This window comes from Bidens hawaiensis, unplaced genomic scaffold (genome assembly GCF_021521415.1).
Source record: "Bidens hawaiensis isolate Kalapana, Puna unplaced genomic scaffold, B.hawaiensis_p1.1 tig00031809_1, whole genome shotgun sequence".
Classification (NCBI taxonomy): domain Eukaryota; kingdom Viridiplantae; phylum Streptophyta; class Magnoliopsida; order Asterales; family Asteraceae; genus Bidens; species Bidens hawaiensis.
This window is the reverse complement of record NW_027505224.1, coordinates 18167-36849: the sequence shown is the minus strand read 5'-3', so window position 1 is coordinate 36849 and position 18683 is coordinate 18167. Positions and strand designations below refer to the sequence as shown.

Sequence of the window (18683 nt, the reverse complement as noted above, 5' to 3'; positions counted from 1 at the left end):
CACTAGACATTATCTATATAAACTCTGTTACGTTCCTATGTATAAAAAATGTTGATATTTGCATTCCCAGACTTAAAAAGGACTTCCGTTCAACTCGCCAGAACCTTTTTGACCAATACTTATATTTGTCAAAACAAAACTCATTCTGACCCAAACCAGAATGACCATTTCTGACTTGTTGTCCCGTCCAACATTATCTGACCCGCCTGTTTGCCAGATAAACTTCGGACCAGATTTATAAAACTATAGCAGACAGTTTAAAACTTAAAAAGCAATATAATCAACAGTCGGATTGATTATCTGTATCAAGATATACATACTGTGGTTGACCAAATGTACACCATGGGATTCCAATGTGGTCGGTTAAGCCTAGTCACTACTCTCTACAGACCTAAGAGCCACAAGCCGGCATCATATATACATACAGATACAGAAAATGAACGAAAAATACAACAAAAAAATACATACAAAACAACAACCCAGAAAGGGAGGTTAATCCTCCAAAACAAGCTGCGAAAATCCTAACACAACTCACATTCAAACACAGCATATAGTCTAGGTTAATCGGCAAACAAACATAAGCCACAACATAGTTTCAAATACATGATAATTCCAAACATACTCTAATTAATAAGATGACACAATGTTCCACTTGTATATCCGTAGCTCAAACCCCGGGGCTCTTTTGCATCTCAAAAGCAAACGCAACTCTGAAACAGCTTCAATTCCCTATCAAACCTACCAATGCTAAAAAACTATCAGAAGCAGCCTCATACATTTATGATTTATTATGTGATAACATAATAATAAGATGACAAGTTTTCACTAAATGTAAAGAAAGCGTAAAATAAACCTATCAGCAAGCTTATAATATTATAACCGATAAAGTATAAAGTTGGTATCTTACATTTTCAAAGAAGACCACATTCACCAACTTGATATAGAGAATAATTGTCATTCTGCAGTCACACGCCGCTTCTTCCCATAGTCAGCATCCCTAGATCTAGACCTGTGTTCATCCTCTTGAGCCATTCTTGATTTCCCGTGGGCCCGCGAAGACCGCCCACGGTCCCACTCATCATCATACTCTGGTTCAACCTCTCTGTACCTGTGGTGGTGATCAGCATATTTGTCCCTTTCATCCCTATGGCGGCCCTTACCACGATCCCGGTCACGTGACCGTTCACGGTCCCTGCCCCTTTCCCTGTCACGATCACGTGACCGCTCCCGGTCACGATCCCTCTCGTCTCGATGCCTTCTTTCAGGCCACTCGTCTTCATAAACCACGTCTTTTTCTCTTGGTGGGTCTCGCTCATACCCGTGTTCATGATCTCTATCCTTTTCTTTTGCTGGATTGGGCCAAGTTCCTCTATCCTGACTACCTTCACCGTACTGTTGATCAGAACCGGCTTCTTCACCGTAACTAGACTCGCCTACCCTGCCACCATGTTCATCACCACCCCACCCAGCCATGTTCGGGTCTGACCACATTCCCATGGTGGGCCCATCAGCACCACCCGTTGGCATCATACCCATTCCGTTCATAGGAATTCCTCTCCCAAAGAACGCCGGGTTAACATGGGGTGCCAACCCCGGTAATCCTGGCGGGAAGGAAGGTAGCATACCCGAAAATGGAGGTGTCGGCGTACCAGGAAAACCACCATAACTTCCCATCCGACCCATTGGGCCTCCAAAAGAAGGATCAAACCCTTGACCCATCGGATGCATCATAGGTAGTGGCCCAAACCCATTTCCCATCATACCACGCCCACCCATCCCGCCACGTCCGCCCATCCCACCTCGTCCACCGGGCCCACGCCCACCCATCCCACCTTGACCATTACCTCTACCCCAATTCCCTCTTCCAAATCCTCTGTTATTATCACCACCACCGCCACCACCTTGAAAACTCCCGCCAGCAGGCATATTGTTACCACCCGGTTTAGCAGGCGTATCTCCCGGTCCCCTCTTAGCTTGAGCTGCAGAACCCTGAGCCATCTGTTGATTCCTATTAACCTGCGCTTCACCCATCCGTTTAACACTAAACGGCGACGCGAACGCAACAACACACGGACGACCGTTAAACACATGCCCGTTCATTCCCTCCTTACAAGCTGTCGCAGCCGACGGATCATAAAACTCCACTTGACAATACCCTTTCGACTTCCCACTAGCTTTCTCATCAAAGAACTTAACCTCCTTCACATGACCATACTTGCAAAGCTCCGACTCAAGCTCCGCATCAGTCGTCCACCAATGCAAATCTCCCACAAAAAGCACCGTCCCCCCACCGCCACCGCCACCACCACCAGCCATGCCCATCCCACCACCATTTCCGTAACCATTTCCACTTCCGTGTGCAGCTAAACCATCACCACCAGTATTTGCAGCCTCAACACGTTGAGGCTGCTGCTGCTGCTGCTGCTGTTGTTGTCCCATCCCTATGTTTTGCATACCATTATTATTATTATTATTCATGGGCCCACTTTCCAATTCACCGACTTTAACCAACGCCTGCCCTAACTCAACTCTAAGACCACCGGAACCCTCATTTCCTCCTAACCCTATACTCAAATTACCTTTACTAGAAACAAGATCATTGCTTTTACCTTCCCGGGCCGCAGCATCATCCACCGCTTCCGAACGCTGCACCGCTTGCGAACCCGGAACCGGTTCGGGCTTCTTTTCAAGTTCATCCTGATTGTTAAACCCTAAATCTTGATTTTTTTTGACAGACTGAAGAAAGCCATCACCAACATTAACATCGTTATACAAATCCTCGTAATCCTCATCATCTTCTTCCCCAAGAAACCCCTCGTCCACGACGGCGCCTATGGCTTCGTTTTGATCCATCATTTACAATTTCTAGGGCTTAATTAATTGAAGTAACTAAAACCAAGTAATCATGAAATTGGAATGATAGAAGAAGTTAGATTTTATTGATGGGTGAAATTGGAAGGAGCTTACCAGAACTTGAAGATTGGATCGATTACAAAAACCCTAAATTTTATTATTCATTTTGTATATGTATTTGTATAATAATAAATAATAAGCCGATATATTAATGACACTTGAGTCTGGAATATAATGGAAAATGTATGTTTGTATCCGAATCTATCATTTTTATTTACTTTCTTAAAAATATGTTGATTAGTCAAGATGTATTTAATTTTGTATTTAGTGTTTTTGTTTTTAGATTCGGTTGGAGTTAGAATTACAATACTAGGATTATGATTTATTACTAAGGATAAGAAATGCAGACAATAATAGTTTTTTTAGTTGACGTGAAGAAGAAGGGAGAAGATGTGATTGATGAGCTGACATGAAGAAGAGAGAGATGAGAAACACATTTACTCATAAAAAGTCCCTGTAAGGAGGAAAGATGAGCGTTTTTTCCCTCTAAGAGGAGCGTGGATCGGAGTTTTACTTTCGAGACATTATAATGCTTAAAATGTTTGTTTTTTGCAATTTTATGTTTATAATTGGTAATGCGTCTCCTTCTTAACAAATTATACGTCGTACCTTATACTAAAATGATATACGTTATCAAAATTGAACTTATCGTTTTTAGTAATATACATGTTTTAAAACGTTTAAATGTTTATTTAGAATTCTCTATATATTATTCGTTCTATATTGAATTATCTTACTAGATTATACATTGTACAAAGTTAAATAAATATATTGTCAAAATTGCACTTTACATTTTGAAATTTTTATCAAAACTGAACATTGTATTTTCTATAACAAACGTAAATCAAGAAATTGCTTAAATCAAAATGCCTGGAAATTAATGTTTGTTGTAATTATATGTATATGTAGTTTGAAAATATTAAAATTAAAAATAACTACAAGTAATTCATTATTTGTTCAAGCCTTCCATCAAATAAAACAGTAAAAGTGATAAAGTTCAGTTTATACAAATGTAATAATTTTACTCTACTAAACACAGTTACAATACATAGTTTATCAAAAACCAAATCGAAACCCAAAAAACACTAATTCTATAGAAGATTAACTTAAAGCAACCACATTAGAATTATTTAAAGGAATATAACCACCTAACAAGCTTCCTTCCGGTCAAGATGCAGTGTTGGTATAAAGTTGGTTTCGTTTAATGTAGTCGATAACTTCATCAGACGTCAAATATGTCACCGACAAACCCCGTGAAACGCAATCTCTGTAGTTACATAAACAAACATTGTTAAATAATTAAGTTGTGCGTGTTAAGAGCGAAAAATAGAAACGACAGTATACAATTTAATGACTACCTAACTATAGTTGAACTAATGCGGTTTGGCACTATTTCATCCACCACCTCAATATTACTCTGCAAGATTAATAAAAGAACATTATTAATATCTTAACGGGTGAGTTCAAATGATAAGCATTAAAACGCTCCTGAATAGAGGGAGATATCAGTCATTAATTGAAATATGATCCAACGACTAAAATGTGGTTCGTTTGGTTACTATTAATGGATGGTTCTTGACTGAATCTCCTTTTAATATGATGAAATACGTCACATAAAAGGTATTTAAATGAGTAGCGACTAGCGAGTCTATCTATAAACAAGCCAAGCCAAGCCCAAGATCGGGTCGTGAGTTATTATTTCAAGCTCGGGCCCAACTCGTTTAATATTTTCCAATTCGTTTACATACGCTTTCGTTTAGTTTTTTATTTTGAGAAAAACCTTCAACAAACCTAAGCTCGGCTCAAGCTCGTGTAGTACCTTAAACGAGTCAAAGCTCGTGTAGTACCTTAAACGAGTCAAAGCTCGACTCGAGCTCGGCTATGCAGTGTGAAAAAATACACTCGGCTCGTTAAGGCTCGACAAGCCTAAACGAACTAACCATCTTAAGTTCGAGCTCGAGCTTGATAACTATACAAGCTTTACTTAAGGCTCGGGCTCAAAAAAACTTGGCTCGTTTCGAGTTTTTTATCAATCCGATCTCGAGTAGCTCATGAGCAGCTCGGCTCGTTTGCACCCCTAGTAGTGACAGAATGCCAGTTGGTTTACCTTGTACTCCGTCAAGATTTCATCACTTGAGATGATTTTTCCAACGTCTTGACCTTCTCTGCGGATACAAACCACACCATAGTCTCTGAATATAGTCCTAACCTGAAACGAACAGATGGTCATAAAAATCATGAATTTGTAATCTCGTACAGATGTGTGTCTATTATTACAACAATGTTTGGCAAATAGTTATTAACTTATTATGATTATGATTTTCTGCTTGTTTGGAGTCAAGATAATCAGAGTTAGGAAAACAATTAGTGTAAGATTATCTAACAATCACCAACTTTTATTAACTGTTTCACGATTATCCAATTAATATCATCCCCACAAAAGAGCATAATAATGCAGAAGAATTTTACCTGTTCAGGTATCCAAACTCCAGGTCTAGCAAAAGATTCTAGCAGATCAGAGCCGCAAACAAGCATAACCCTTAATAATGCTACAATTGCATGAACAAAATTAGTGTTTATAGCAAGAGATATTTCAATCTTAAACCTTCTTAGGGCATGTTTGGGAGTGCTTATATTTTTTGCTTTTTGCTTTTTGGAGGGGCAAAATGTCCAAAATGCCCCTCCAAAAGCACCTAAAAGCTTCAATTTGGTGCTTTTAGTTGCTTTTGGAGGGGCATTTTGGACATTATACTTGATAGATATAATAGTTTTGGAAAAGACAATTTGGTCAAAACAATAGTACATATTATTAAGTTATTTTGGCAAGTTAAGGAACAAGCAAAACTAGCATACCACTAGGTATCAGCCCATTATCACAAAAGAAGCTCCTGATTCTTGATAACACAGTCAATGATCGCTGATATGAACTTTGATTTGCCTAACACAAATAAATATTTCTGCATCAATAAACATAAGAGAAAAAAAATAAGCTGAGGGCTTTATACGAAAGTTCCTCATTTCAAAGAAACAAGAATCAAAACCACACGTGTTCTGTTCAATAAAAATGGATGTGTTCTATGTTTAGTCCTAAAAGTACATTGCAGTGACTACACTGAAGACTGACATGTTTGTCCACTTACCATTGTCAATTCAACTTTACTACATCAAATTCTTAAGCATTCAGAATTGTTTTCAAAGCTTTTAACCACTTTGTGTGTGTGCGCGTGCGCGCGTGTGTGTGTGTGAGAGAGAGAGGGGGGGGCATACCTCCCAAGTATCCACCATTATGAAGTCAGAACTTTTGCAAGCGAGTTGACACATTGAGATACGGTGTTCAGCTGGTAAGAGACCCTGAGAAAAGAAAAAAAATTCGGCTCTTGCAGTCGAATTTATTTAATATTTGATTGCAGGAGAGATATGAACTACGTTTATTATGAGTACGAATAATACATGAAGCAAATTAGGTTTTCCTTTTCATTTTAAATGTCCTAAAACTTCTTTTTCAGGTGCGGAGAATGTAATGTTACAGGAAAGTAAATACCTTTTTCTTGTATGCATCATTTACAGGTGACATGTAGCCTCCAACAACATGAAACCCTTTTGAGTTAAGTGCATCCCTTGCCAATTCTAAGCATTCATATAAAAATAAATAAGATTAGCATACATCCAAATTATATTGACCGAGCTGTAAACATATTAGTCCAATTTCCTTGAACTTTAAACCACGGTAGTTTATTGACTCGCATTGTTAAACTAAAAACTATAAATGCATATGTGACATGTAATATAAATTTCTTCTAATTCTTATAAGAAAAAACTGTGCAGCTGTTTGAATATTAGTCACTAATAACCATTTCTCAAACACGACAAACAAATGACAAAAACTAGCAGACGGAAACACATACCGAAGAGACGTAAATGCATGAATGTAGGAGGATTGAAGCTTCCAGCTGATACCAATACCACATGCATTTTCCCCCTGCAAAAGTGTGATATATATATATATATATATATATATATATATATATATATATATATATATATATATATTCGTGCAGTGCCATTATTCTCAGACAAGAACAATTCACAATCCAATACTAAAGTTTCAAATTTGACTCGAGTTTAATTAATTATATATTGTAATCTGAACCTACAGTGTGTGCCGGTAAAACTTACTTTGTGCTAGAATCTGATGAACTGTCTTCATTAGTGGACTCTAACGATAACTTATCTCGTGGCAAAGCAGCATCCATTTACTTAATTCCTATTTCCTGATATCTGACACAAGAAAAATCATACATTTATATAACTGATCATTGCAACTTTCAGAATTGAAATCAGATAATAATAATAATAATAATAATAATAACAGTAATCATGTAATCAGTTAAATGTTATGTAACTTTAAAACCTATCTCACAAATCAGCTACACTTAGATACCAAATATTATTCAAATAATACAACAAGAGTAGCAAATTACAGTATCACTAAACAGTTGAAAATAATGAGCAATAGCTAATTAATCAGACCTAAATCTACATAACGATATTAAATAATCAATCATTACTGATAGATTGATTATTAGTAAGTGTGTATCGGCTGTTCAAAAAAAAAAGTAAGTGTGTATCGAACTCCTCATCTTCAATAGCCGACGCCTCATAATGAATTTATTGGGTGAGAATCAATACCTAGATGCACGCCTACAGCCTGTGCTAACCGGTCCCGAACCAAAACCGGTTATTAACCGAACCGATTGACACCCTTGCTTGGAAACCGGTTATACATATTTGACCTCGAACCGATTTAAAACCTGATTGATAATTGTAATGGGTTAGCCTTTTATTTTCTAAATAGGTTTTAGATGTTTAGGTTTGGTTACATCGTCTCTTAATCTCATAACTAATGCTCTTTAAAACGTAAAACCGTTTATCTCAGCCAACTCTCAACCCAATTTGAACTAGTGGCTTGGGTTACTGAACCTTTGCCAGGTCCTGCCTAACAAAATTGATTTATCTATTTTAAATATTAAAAATTGAAATAATTATTAACTGACTAGAAATGTTAAAATACTAGTAGACGAAGAAGCAATCGAAAATGGAATTTGAGGTCTTAAAACAGATGATGATGAAGAATCACTAGTTTCTGACTCGGTATACTGACTATTCAAGACAATCTGGGCTGACAACACTGAAACAAATACCAAACAGATTCCAGTCCACCCAGAACCTAATTAATCGTGCAATTAGTGAGTTGATAATAAAGTGGTAAAAGGAAACAAACACCTATCTCTTTGATATCCCACAGAAATCTAATTAATATTGAATAAGTTATTGAGGTAGCAGGAATAAAGAAGCAAAATCTGATCTGCAGACTAATAATAATGTAGGGGTATGGTACTAAACCCGGTTTTACGACCCTAAATTTATTATGTTTGGCTTATTTTATTATATGGACTAATACAATGTTATTGGGCTGAGGGGGTTTTGTGGAGGTAACCCTAACTGGGCTAGGCCCATTAGGGTACCATGATGGTGGCCATGAGACTCTCTATATAAGGAGGTCTCCACCTCCTTATTAAGGGGTTATGCTCAATAAGAGCCACCACCACTTTTTTGTGTCTGTAAACAAGAGATCCTCAGGATTTCTTAGCAGTCACCTCCACACCCTCAAAAAGCCATCGCAGGTCACCAGCAGCAGGAGAAGAAGATCAGACGTGGTTCGTTCATCTCAAAAATCCGTGGAAACATCGTCATGGATCAGGTCAGATTCATTTCGTGCTTCGACATTGGCGCCATCCGTGGGACGGCAACGAACTACCCTTCGATCTTCGTCTCGGCTGTCGGATCTCTCCCAGGAAAAACCCAGATCTGGAAGTTTACAGAAAAAGGCTTCAAGGCTTGTTCTATTAAAGCTCAAAAAGATCCATAGATCTAAAAAGAGGCTTCCAGATCTGTGCAAAAAGAAACGGCCTGATTCGAATGATCAGGTCTCCGGATCTGTGATGGTTTTAAATCTGCTCCGGGCTTCAGATCTATCTAGGTCTGATCTACAGATCTAGGTCTAGATTACAGACCTGGATTTTAGGTCTAAAGTTGCAGATCTGACTCTAAAATTGCAGATCCAGAAATTACCAGACTTCCGCCGCCATGTACGCGCGCCCGCGGATTCTCATTCCGCAGCCGTGCACGTGCCACCGCGTAAACCACCATGTGGGTTTTGCGCAAGAGACCTCCGCCATGCACGCGCACTCGCGAGTCACCACTCCATCGCCGTGCATGCGCGCATCAGGCCTCACGCCAAACTTCAAGGTTGGGAATCCTCATAATATCCCATATGGCTATGCGCCAAAATTCAAGGTTGGGAATCCTCATAATATCCCATATGGCTACGCGCCAAACTTAAAGGTTGGGAATCCTCATAATATCCCATATGGCTACGCGCCAAACTTCAAGGTTGGGAATCCTCATAATATCCCATATGGCTACGCGCCAAAATTCAAGGTTGGGAATCCTCATAATATCCCATATGGCTACGCGCCAAACTTAAAGGTTGGGAATCCTCATAATATCCCATATGGCTACGCGCCAAATTTCAAGGTTGGGAATCCTCATAATATCCCATATGGCTACGCGCCAAACTTCAAGGTTGGGAATCCTCATAATATCCCATATGGCTACGCGCCAGGGTTGGGAATCCTCATAATGTCCCATATGGCTACGCGCCAAACTTCAAGGTTGGGAATCCTCATAATATCCCATATGGCTACGCGCCAAGGTTGGGAATCCTCATAATGTCCCATATGGCTACGCGCCAAACTTCAAGGTTGGGAATCCTCATAATATCCCATATGGCTACGCGCCAAACTTCAAGGTTGGGAATCCTCATAATATCCCATATGGCTACGCGCCAGGGTTGGGAATCCTCATAATGTCCCATATGGCTACGCGCCAAACTTCAAGGTTGGGAATCCTCATAATATCCCATATGGCTACGCGCCAAGGTTGGGAATCCTCATAATGTCCCATATGGCTACGCGCCAAACTTCAAGGTTGGGAATCCTCATAATGTCCCATATGGCTACGCGCCAAACTTCAAGGTTGGGAATCCTCATAATATCCCATATGGCTACGCGCCAGGGTTGGGAATCCTCATAATGTCCCATATGGCTACGCGCCAAACTTCAAGGTTGGGAATCCTCATAATATCCCATATGGCTACGCGCCAAACTTCAAGGTTGGGAATCCTCATAATATCCCATATGGCTACGCGCCAAGGTTGGGAATCCTCATAGTCCCATATGGCTACGCGCCAAACTTCAAGGTTGGGAATCCTCATAATATCCCATATGGCTACGCGCCAAACTTAAAGGTTGGGAATCCTCATAATATCCCATATGGCTACACGCCAAACTTAAGGGTTGGGAATCCTCATACCACATGCTCATGCACCACATATGCTCACGCATCACAAATGCTCACGTATATTACACATGCTTACGCATCATATGCTCACACATATCACAGTCTACACGCACGCGCATGCAACATCTGCGCGTGGCGCATAACACATACCAAAGTCTACGCGCACGCGCATGCAACATCTGCGCGTGGCGCGGGACATAAAGTAGCTCGTAAGCCGCCTCACGCGCAAGCTCCACTATTATTACAGCTCATAAGACGCCTCGCGCGCAAGCTGTTATTATTCTTATAGCTCGTAAGTCGCCTCGCGCGCAGGCTTTTATTATTCATACAGCTCATAAGACGCCTCGCGCGCAAGCTGTTATTATTCTTTTAGCTCGTAAGACGCCTCGCGCGCAAGCTTTATTATTCATACAGCTCATAAGACGCCTCGCGCGCAGGCTGTTATTATTCTTATAGCTCGTAAGTCGCCTCGCGCGCAGGTTTTTATTATTCATACAGCTCATAAGACGCCTCGCGCGCAAGCTGTCATTATTCTTATAGCTCGTAAGTCGCCTCACGCGCCAGCTTCATTATTATTATAGCTCGTAAGCCGCAACTCGCGCAGGCTCCATTATTATTATAGCTCGTAAGTCGCCTCGCGCGCAGGATTTTATTATTCATACAGCTCATAAGACGCCTCGCGCGCAAGCTATCATTATTCTTATAGCTCGTAAGTCGCCTCACGCGCCAGCTTCATTATTATTACAGCTCATAAGTCGCCTTGCGCGCAGGCTCCATTATTATTATAGCTCGTAAGTCGCCTCACGCGCAAGCTTCATTATTATCATAGCTCGTAAGCCGCAACTCGCGCCAGCTTCATTATTATTATAGCTCGTAAGCCGCAACTCGCGCCAGCTTCATTATTATTACAGCTCATAAGTCGCCATGCGCGCAGGCTTCATTATTATTACAGCTCATAAGTCGCCATGCGCGCAGGCTTCATTATTCTTATAGCTCGTAAGTCGCCTTACGCGCAGGCTTTATTATTCTCATAACTCGTAAGCTGCCTCGCGCGCAAGTTATGTTACATTATTATCGAGATGCGCGCTCCATCTTTTATCAGGCCTTGCGCCACTATGATGCGTCCTATATCTTATTTATGACAGGGCACCATCATTATCATAAGGACCGCAACATGTCACAATCATGAGAAAAACCTCCCAAAACTCAAAGACAATAAAGACAAGGCCAAAGAAAAGGGAAAAAACCGCCTTATAGCCTAACACACCTCATAAAGTCCAGCGCTCCACCGAGACGCTTGCGCGCCCAGGAGCAACGCTGGACTTGGGGGGGCTTGTAGGGGTATGGTACTAAACCCGGTTTTACGACCCTAAATTTATTATGTTTGGCTTATTTTATTATATGGACTAATACAATGTTATTGGGCTGAGGGGGTTTTGTGGAGGTAACCCTAACTGGGCTAGGCCCATTAGGGTACCATGATGGTGGCCATGAGACTCTCTATATAAGGAGGTCTCCACCTCCTTATCAAGGGGTCATGCTCAATAAGAGCCACCACAACTTTTTTGTGTCTGTAAACAAGAGATCTTAGGATTTCTTAGCAGTCACCTCCACACCCTCAAAAAGCCATCGCAGGTCACCAGCAGCTGGAGAAGAAGATCAGACGTGGTTCGTTCATCTCGAAAATCCGTGGAAACATCGTCATGGATCAGGTCAGATTCATTTCGTGCTTCGACAAATAACAACTAGCAGCATTGAAAATTGAGAAAAAGAAAGCAATGATGCATAGAGATATGTCACACATAGAAATCTGATCATAAAAGTTTGCATCTTCAACAGTAATAAACGAATTGATGTTTTATAAAGAGAAATAATAAGAATGAAGAATAAAAGAAGAAAGAAAAGAAAAATCTCAAACCGGAAAGCTTCAAACTTTACCCTTTCCTGATCGTAAAACCTTTCAATTGCTGACTCTCTTCCCCCCACCCTTCTCAGCCGCCGTAAAAAACATACTATATATATATATGTGTGTGTTTCTTCATCATTGTGGGCCTATAATAATAATAATAATAATAATAATAATAATAATAATTCATTTATGTCCATCATGGTACGGTTCGGTGCGGTTTTTGACTAAAATCGAATCTAAAACCAAACTTTCGGTTTTATGATTTTTTAAAACCGTTCGGTTTTGGTTTTTGTTTTTGGGTTCGGTTCGGTTTTGAATGCGGTTTTTTCGGTTTTGCTAATCGAGCCAAAACATTTGAGAAAAAAAAAACTTGACCCAAGATATTGAAATTGGGCATGATATTTTTTTTCTTTAAATTAATGATTAATAGAATATTGAATATTTGGGCTTCAAATATTAAAAGCTAATAAAAAATACATTTAAAATCAAAAATCAAAAACTAAAATTACTAGTATTATTAGTTATTAACTATATATATGTAGCAACCAAATATATTTGTTATTAACCATATGTTAAACAAATGGTCACCGGTAGATTTTGTTTTAATGGTTATTTCAATATATTATGGTTATTTCAAAATTTTTGGTTATTTCGGTTCTTAACAAAATACAAACCGAACCAAAACCAATATTTCGGTTTCTGCTAAAGTTCAAAACCGAACCGTCGGTTTCTAATTCGGTTTGGGTTTTTCGGTTCGGTTTTTTTGGTTTTATCGATTTCGATTCGGTTTTTTCGGTTTTGTGCACACCCCTAAACTGAGGTGATGTTTGTGATTCCTTATTTTTGTGATTCCTTATATTCTTCTTCGCCGTTTAACATTTTTACCTACTCAATAATTAAAAAGATTGCTAAGAGATAAAAAGAATAGAAGCCTGCTAGATATATAATAGGGTTGGTAAGATTGGTTAAATATTTTGAATTTTGGACGGCTAAATGAAAAAAAAAGACGGCTACGTGAAGATTTAGCCTACAAGCCGAGTTGGAGCCGGCTAAGTGAATAGACACATATCCCGAAGCCGGATAAGAGTCAAGGATGTCGGCTAAATAACCATAGATGTAGGCTAAGTTTAGCCGCCTTTGACACGTGTCGATTTTTTATAGGCTAAATGTGGGTCCCGTTTACTTTTCATAAAATTCTGTGTCCATAAAGTGGCGTTTAAGGCTTAGTTGCCTTAGTCGGCTTCGCTGACGTGTCACTTGTTATTGGTCAATAACTCAATGATTGGAACAATATAGGCTAAAATAGGCATGTCTATTTTGGAAACAAATTGGTCAAAGTTGTTTATTTTGGTAATTTCCCCTTCTTATTTTACTCTATGAAGGATGAATAAGTCCTTTTTATGTTTATTTAGGGTGTGTTTAGGATTGCTAATATAAGTGAAAAAGAACTTATTGTTAAAAGGATTTATTAACTTATGAGTTTATTATAAAAAGTTTTCAAAAAAAATGTTTAGATTAACTTATGTGTTTGGAAAAACCAAAATGACTAAAAAGGACACTCTTTTTTAAAAAGAATGTAATAGATTTTGAGGGTTAGAGGGGTGTAACAGGTAAATCAAACCTATTAAGTTAATAAGTTACATATTCCTACTTTTCAAAACCCCTTTATTTTGCCTTCTCCATAAATTAAAATCATAAGGCCTTATGGTTTGTCAAACACCTTATATACCTAATTAATTTTCAAAAAAGTTTATAAGTTATAAGTTGATGAAAATAAAATCCCAAACACACCCTTAGTGTTTGAAAACCAATAAATCCTTTTAACTTTCTCCTTATCCATAAGGCTAAAAAATGGGTTTTGAATAGGTTGGGGCATGGTAACTTATCTTCTCACCCTTCCATTCCACCTGTTCCCTTTAACACTTCCGCATACTCCCTGCCATGGATCATTATTCCACCCAGCTAGCTCTCTTTAACACCCAGCTCTCTTCAACCCTAAACCCTACTTTGATCATTGAATTCACTCCCCTAAAACACACCCAACTCATCGATTAATTGAATTCAAGTATCTGCCACTCTCAACTACCCCTGATAACATTGAATTCGCTCATATAATCTTCTTAATATGAACCTTCTTCATCTCCTTCTATCAAGAAAACACACGGTGGTGTCCAATTCGAAAAACACAGGTCACCAGGTTTGTAAAATTCGATTGTAAGTCCATTTGATTCTCATGTAATTGGTGTTTAAATCCGTTTGCGAGTTATTTAGTTGAAACATGTTTGGTGTTTTGGTGATTTTAGTAGTCTTGGATTTAAATTAAGTAGCATTGGGTTTATGTTTATGGAGTTTATGAAGTTTGATGTTTTAATTACTACTAGTCTTATTAGATTTTATGTTTATGTTGTGTTATTAGATGCATATTATGTTTTGTTGCAAAAATCTTATATGTGTGACACATGTTCATATGTAAAAATATGTTCATTATATTGAATAATAATATTACTATTAATATTAATTAATATAATAATAACATGACAATAATAATAATATTCAACACTGATTTTGTGACCCAACTCTTACTTTTTTTCCATTTTATTAAATATTAATAAAATTAAAGAAAAGGAAAATCATGACAAATAAAATTTGTCAGAAGTTTGCTTAGCTCATTGACTCTTGAAACCCTTTAAATTCATATAAGAACCACTTTTAGACAATGATTTTATAAAAATCAATCCAAAACCAATTTATACTTTTCTATCCATTTGAGGAGCTTAATATAGCCATATGTTTCACTCATAAGTAGAAAGCCCCCTATTGAGTTGTACGTGAAACTATATTTGTGTTGTAAAAATAATTTACAAATTGTTTTAGAGTCAACAGTTACCAGCATATCGTTACCAGTATATCGTTAGCGTATTTTCAAACTGTTTTACATAAAATCCATAAGGTTAGACCATACAAGCAAAACAGAACAGAATATTGGAAATATAGTCATTAGATGTTAGCTGATGGCTCAGATGTTTGAAATTATGAAATAATGTAAATTATATTTTCTCAAACATGATTTGTAAATATCAAACGGGTATTTAGATCTCAAGATTTTATTAAAATAATATTATAAAAACTTCAACTAAAAGAACGCAACTCTAATACATTTACAAAACCGGTACCAACTATTGGTCATACGTCCAGGTGTGACATAATTAATGGGCTTGAAAGGGGTCATTAGTATAAATTCTAAAACCCTTAATCCATAATAACCATTTCACCATAATTACACATTAAAACACACACTTAAGCACTCATCTCTCCTAAATCAATATCTCTGATTTAAGAAGTAATCATTTCATTGGGTAAATCTCATCATTCGTGCAAGAACATGTGAAATGATCAATATCAATCAACATTCACAAATCTCAGATCTAGTACGTGACACCAAAGGTATGTTTATGATAGAAAAAAATGTGGCTTAGATAAGCTTATGGTATGTTTGGTTGGAAGTAATGGAATGGAGGGGGAATAGAATGGCAGAATGAAAAGAATGAACAATGGAATGAAAATGTTCATTACTATTCATTTGTCTTTTTGATTAATATATGAGAATGAAATGAATAATTACTTTATGTTATTTGGTATCCAAAAAAATTGTATGAATGAAATAGAAATAATGAAAACATTTCTATCTCAGAATATATCTTTTTACAAAAAAAAAAAGATATAGTTCACAGCATGTATCCAGCCCAAAAAGTTTAAGTAAAAAGGGCAGAACGAAACCCGCATCAGTCTGTATGCAATGTGTATATGAAAGATAATCAATGAGCTTGCATTATGCTAGAAATCACTAAGTACGCCTAGGGTATATATTAATCAACAATAAGTTATTGGACAACAATGTAACATTTGTTATGGGTATTGTGTACTCTGAGTGCTGACCAATGTGTTTGGTTATGGCGAATAAAGTTTCTTTTTATAGAAAGTTTACACTTAAAAATACTTTCATAATATTGGTGTTGTGTGGGTAGGTATTATAGTTCAACTTCTGAGAGTTAGTTAGCTCAATTCAGTTGTTGGGTTTCGATAAAGTTTTGATTTTCGGAAGGTTCGGGACTTCGGTTGGCTTTCGAGTTACCGTATGACAATCAAAGCTATTCAACTTATTTATATCAGTAGCATAATCATTTTTGTTCGAAATCAGGTCATGTGATTTAGAAAAGTTAACAATACCTGATAACCGGTGTTGTCGGGTTTTATAGATATGTCTTGAATATATTGTTTACACAAACCAATACCCTTGTAATTAAAACATAAAATTTTCTAGGAACATGTATATAATAAAAATAAGTTATTTCCAGGTTTGCTATTTCAGTAAGTTTAGTGTTGTGCAGGTTTAGTTCCCGCTCTTTCGGGGTTATTTTGGCAAAAACCGAGTTAAAGATTTAGCTAGTTTTTGTAAATAAGTGAATGCTTAAATTATGATTTTATTGACTTATATTTATTGTCAAAAGTCAGAAACAACATATCTTTTGTATTTTTCAAAATGCTTGTTCGATTTACGTCGGTTTTACCGTAACTCGCGTTTAAACGACCATCATTGACAAAAGGTGTGTTGTATCTATCAAAAATGTTTTATACCATTACGATAAAGTGTTTTAAATATAACTTTCTGGAAAAATATACATTTTTATATTTTTGAAGCATTTAAGTCTTTAAAAGCCGTCCCGTTCGGTTTTAAATGACACAACACTCTTAAGCTTGTAAACGGGCCCCTTTTGTAAGTTCATTGTCCCTTAAACATATCATAGCTTAGATAAACACAAATCCAGGATGGTTCAGTGATACCATCCCACACGAACCGAATCATGATGCCGGGGTTTACTTCCTCTTTAGGCAAGTAAACTACCTTATTCTTAATTCTAATCGGGTAGCGGAAATTATAGCGACGGAGGACACATTCTCAATTCTTTTGTCAGAATGGTACCTCAAAGAATAAAGAATGTTTGATTTTCTTCTTTAATATCCAGCGGGCAATGGGAACTAGATGCCAACGAGCGGAACATCATTGAAATTTGACAACCTCACCCCCTTTCATTGAAGTAGGGGAGTGTAGTCGGATGGAAAGATCGAGTGTGATCGCATGATCGACTAGTTCAGACTCTTTTCTGTCAATTCGGCTGTATTGTCTCATTTCTATATCAAAATCGAAAATGTATTGAATTCTTCGATATAAGGGCTTCTCTTAAAAGAGGCATAGGAACAATGTCCCGAAACTGAAGATGGGACTGAAAGCTGCCATACGAGATTAGAGAATAGAAAGAAGGGTTTCAAGCAAGAAAGGGTTCAATGAATGTTGCAGTTCACGATGCATAGCTTCCAACTAGCTCGGAAAGGCAAGAACCCTACTTTAGGGGTATAGCTTAAAAAGAGAGGTTGATACTTAGTGCTGCCGTGGGATGCGGACAGGATTGGGAAAAGCCAAATCCGGAGTTCAGAGGTCTCCATTTCATTTGGTAGGCGAAGAACCAGAACCGACAATACGATTCAACTGGAGGAAGGTTGGCATAAAGATAAAGCAGAAGTCCCCTTTACTAGTAGGGGGAGTGGGATCAGAGTTGAGGAAGACTTTGCGACGTGGTTGACCATAATAGGTGAGCCTTTGAATCAGGCCTCCCAGCTTGGTTGAGGGTTCCGTGCAGTGGAAGTGAGGTTCCGTCTCACCATTCAGATTAAGCCTTGGACTTCCTTCTTCTACTCAGTTAGCGGGAATGAAAACTCTCCCTTCCAGTCTAGGTGTGAAGTTCATCCTATCAACAGGTGGAAGCCGCTCTGTTGTCAGGTTGTCTCCTGCCCTTACATTTTACCAGGCTAATGAAGATGACTTCCCTTGCCACAAACAAAGCAAGCAAAAAGTCCTAGAAATGCAACGTATTGCTTCGAACGCTACTATGCCAAGTGAACTTTTAGGAGGCGGGCAATGCCATTAGAAAAGAAGGAACTTTGTATAACAAGAAAGAAATTCTCTTTTTTTTTTCAGAAATTGCGTAAGAAATGTAAGAGCCTTACCTTTTCTTTGAGCTCTCTCTTGCTTCAGTAGCTATTCTTCTTAAAACATGCAAGTCGAACGGGGAGCTGGCCAGAAGGAAAAGAGGCTTCTGGCTAGGCTGGTCTCACTGGAGAGTTTTGACGCGGTGGTGTACATGTAGCTCCGATAGCATGCAGCTGCAAAAGCAAATCTAAATAGAATAGAATAGAATATATATATATATATATATATATATATATATATTGAAAGTGTTCTGTAGGATATCTAGGTAGCTAATCTTTACTTAACTCGACTCAAGCTTTAGTTCACGTCAGGCAATGGTTTGGTTTTGTTGATCTAATGGATGTCGAGAAAGGGTTATTAGTGTTCCGTGTGTGTAATAATTGAATCTAGTGA

The 18683-nt window shown here is 38.0% G+C and overlaps 2 protein-coding genes across 4 annotated transcripts; both read right to left on the bottom strand.

Annotated features, from left to right (window-relative positions):
• Positions 1 to 373: 373 nt before the first annotated feature.
• LOC143611616 (uncharacterized) lies at positions 374 to 3045 on the bottom strand. Of its 3 annotated transcripts, XM_077085798.1 has the most exons (3): positions 2974 to 3045; positions 908 to 2889; positions 374 to 738 (listed from the first exon to the last, which is right to left on the bottom strand). In XM_077085798.1, the coding sequence occupies exon 2, from the start codon at positions 2854 to 2856 to the stop codon at positions 955 to 957; it is 1902 nt and encodes a 633-aa protein (XP_076941913.1). In that variant the 5' UTR covers positions 2857 to 2889; positions 2974 to 3045; the 3' UTR covers positions 374 to 738; positions 908 to 954. The 3 variants fall into 3 exon arrangements, with proteins under 3 accessions (XP_076941913.1, XP_076941912.1, XP_076941914.1); XM_077085797.1 differs by having other exon boundaries at positions 374 to 747; positions 908 to 3039; XM_077085799.1 differs by having other exon boundaries at positions 374 to 729; positions 936 to 3039.
• Positions 3046 to 4020: 975 nt separating this feature from the next.
• On the bottom strand, positions 4021 to 7253 carry LOC143611617 (nicotinamide/nicotinic acid mononucleotide adenylyltransferase-like). The gene is made up of 9 exons (XM_077085800.1): positions 7090 to 7253; positions 6819 to 6892; positions 6455 to 6540; positions 6181 to 6264; positions 5767 to 5851; positions 5383 to 5462; positions 5021 to 5122; positions 4272 to 4330; positions 4021 to 4180 (listed from the first exon to the last, which is right to left on the bottom strand). The coding sequence occupies exons 1-9, from the start codon at positions 7164 to 7166 to the stop codon at positions 4081 to 4083; spliced, it is 747 nt and encodes a 248-aa protein (XP_076941915.1). The 5' UTR covers positions 7167 to 7253; the 3' UTR covers positions 4021 to 4080.
• Positions 7254 to 18683: the final 11430 nt, after the last annotated feature.